General features: G+C 50.9%; 1 protein-coding gene across 1 annotated transcript in view; it reads right to left on the minus strand.

Moving 5' to 3' along the window:
- The window catches only part of TTLL9 (tubulin tyrosine ligase like 9), a 63,999-nt gene that overhangs the window by 22,628 nt on the left and 39,251 nt on the right, over positions 1-2,120 (minus strand). Inside the window, exon 6 of the mRNA XM_037732438.1 lies at positions 250-318. Coding sequence (XP_037588366.1) covers positions 250-318 — 69 coding nt within the window. The remainder of the gene's footprint in view (positions 1-249; positions 319-2,120) is intronic.

Here is a 2,120-nt window from a genome sequence, read left to right on the forward strand (position 1 = left end):
GTGTGTGTGTGTGTGTGTGTGTGTGTGTGTTTGCTTATCAATTACCATCTCAATCTACTGAGGCACTGACAGGTGAAGTAACTCACAAGGTCAAGATTTGAATCTGGACAATCTGGCTCTGGAGACCCCCACTCCAATGGGTAGAGTTTCTCTGCCAGCCCTCTGAGCTTTGATAGCAGGAAGGAGGGGCCCCTCCAACAGCGAGGCCAGAGGAGGGTTCTGGGAGGAAGGGGGAAGAGGCAGGCTCACCTTCCTCCAGTCCATGATGTCCTTCAGCCTGCGGAAGAGGAAGATGCCTTTCCCCTGCGACCGGGCTACCTGGGGAGTGGTGGGGGCAGAAAGCCAGCTCTTAGCTCTGCATGGTTCCTTGTTTGGCTCCCCTGGCTGGGGCCTCTCCCCAGCATCTCTGTCTCTTTTCCCCACCAGCCCCCAGCTCTCCCCAGAGGAAGGCTAGCTGAAGGGGCTGGAACAGAGAAGGTGCTAACCCTGGCAGAGGGAGAGAGGAAAGGGAGGGGAAGGGGAAGACTGACTTAGCTCACAAAGATGTATATTTGCATGAATAATGCAAAAGAACAGACAATTAAAAAGCCATTTCTAACAGTCCTGGGAACATATCATCTGATTCTTTTTTTGGAAATCAATTTGCCTTCCTAATTAGGGTTCGCTTCGGCTAATACTGAAATCAGCCTGGCTTTACTGTACCCCAGCATGGATAATTCATAGCTGCACAGAGTCAAGGGGCTAGAAGAATCTTTGATCTCATACAGAGTGGTCCTCAGCAAGGCATTACTCCCCTTCTACCACCATAGAAGGACGACAGTCTCCCACCTGGCCTTTCACACCCACAGTGCCTAGGAACTCACTACCTCCCCCAACCCACGCCAAACATAGCTCATTTTGTTACAGGATAGCTTTGTTAAATAGTCATCCAAAGGGTATATATGAGGTGCATACTGTATGTTGGGCATTATGCAATAACCCAGACCTCATGGAACACAGCCTAACTTGTGTTGAGCTAAAATTGGCCAGTCCGGCTTTGGCTCCTAGGACCTCCTAGGAGCTGATTCCTGGGTACCAAAAGAGTCTTTTAAGTATCTGCAGCCACTGAGCAGGTCCCCCAGGTCATCTTTCCTCCAGCAAATGTGCTAACTCTTATTTCCTTCTGTTCTCCTCTGAGCATGGCCCACCTGGCCCACCTGAGGCTCTCTGTCGGGGCAGGCAGGGCTGTCAGGTGTGGTGGCACAGGTTGTCTACTGCTCTGCCTGCGCTGTGCACCCTGCTTCAGGGTTGTGTGTGCCCAGAAGGCTGGGTGCCAAAAACACTATGGAGCACTGGTGGTGGCTCAGGGGCAGCCAAGTGTGCACCGCAGTTTCAGAAAGCAACTACTCAGTGTGCACCAGGAGCTTCCGACAGTTCACAGCCTTGCAGAAGGTTTGAACAGGCATTTTATGAAAGAAGATGACCAGTGTAAACGTGTCACAGGCGGGGCACAGTGACTCACATCTGTAATCCCAGCACTTTGGGAGGCTGAGGTAGGAAGACTATTGAAGCTCAGGAGTTCAAGACAAGCCTAGGCAACGTAGTGAGACCTCGAGACCTCGTCACTACTAAAAATAATTTTTAAAAATAGCCGGGTATGGCTGGGTATGGTGGTTCACACCTCTAATCTCAGCACTTTGGGAGGCCAAGGTGGGTGGATCACTTGAGGTCATGAGTTTGAGACCAGCCTAGCCAACATGGCAAAACCCCATCTCTACAAAAAATACAAAAAGTAGCTGGGCGTGGTGACACGCACCTGTAATCCCAGCTACTCGGGAGGCTGAGAGGCACAAGAATCTCTTGAACCCAGGAGGTGGAGGTTGCAGTGAGCCGAAATCATGCCACTGCACTGCAGAGTGGGTGACAATTTCAAGACTTCGTATAAAAAAAAAAATAGTTGGGTGTGATGGTGCATCCCTGTAGTCCCAGCTACTTGGGAGGCTGAGGTGGAAAGATGACTTGGGCCCAGGAGATTGGGGCTGCAGTGAGCAGGGATTTACCACTGCACAGCCTGGGCAACAGAGTGAGACCCTGTCAAAAGAAAGAAAGAAGAAAGGAAGAAAGAGAGAAAGAGAGAGAGA

This window comes from Cebus imitator, unplaced genomic scaffold (genome assembly GCF_001604975.1).
Source record: "Cebus imitator isolate Cc_AM_T3 unplaced genomic scaffold, Cebus_imitator-1.0 Scaffold18, whole genome shotgun sequence".
NCBI lineage: Eukaryota > Metazoa > Chordata > Mammalia > Primates > Cebidae > Cebus > Cebus imitator.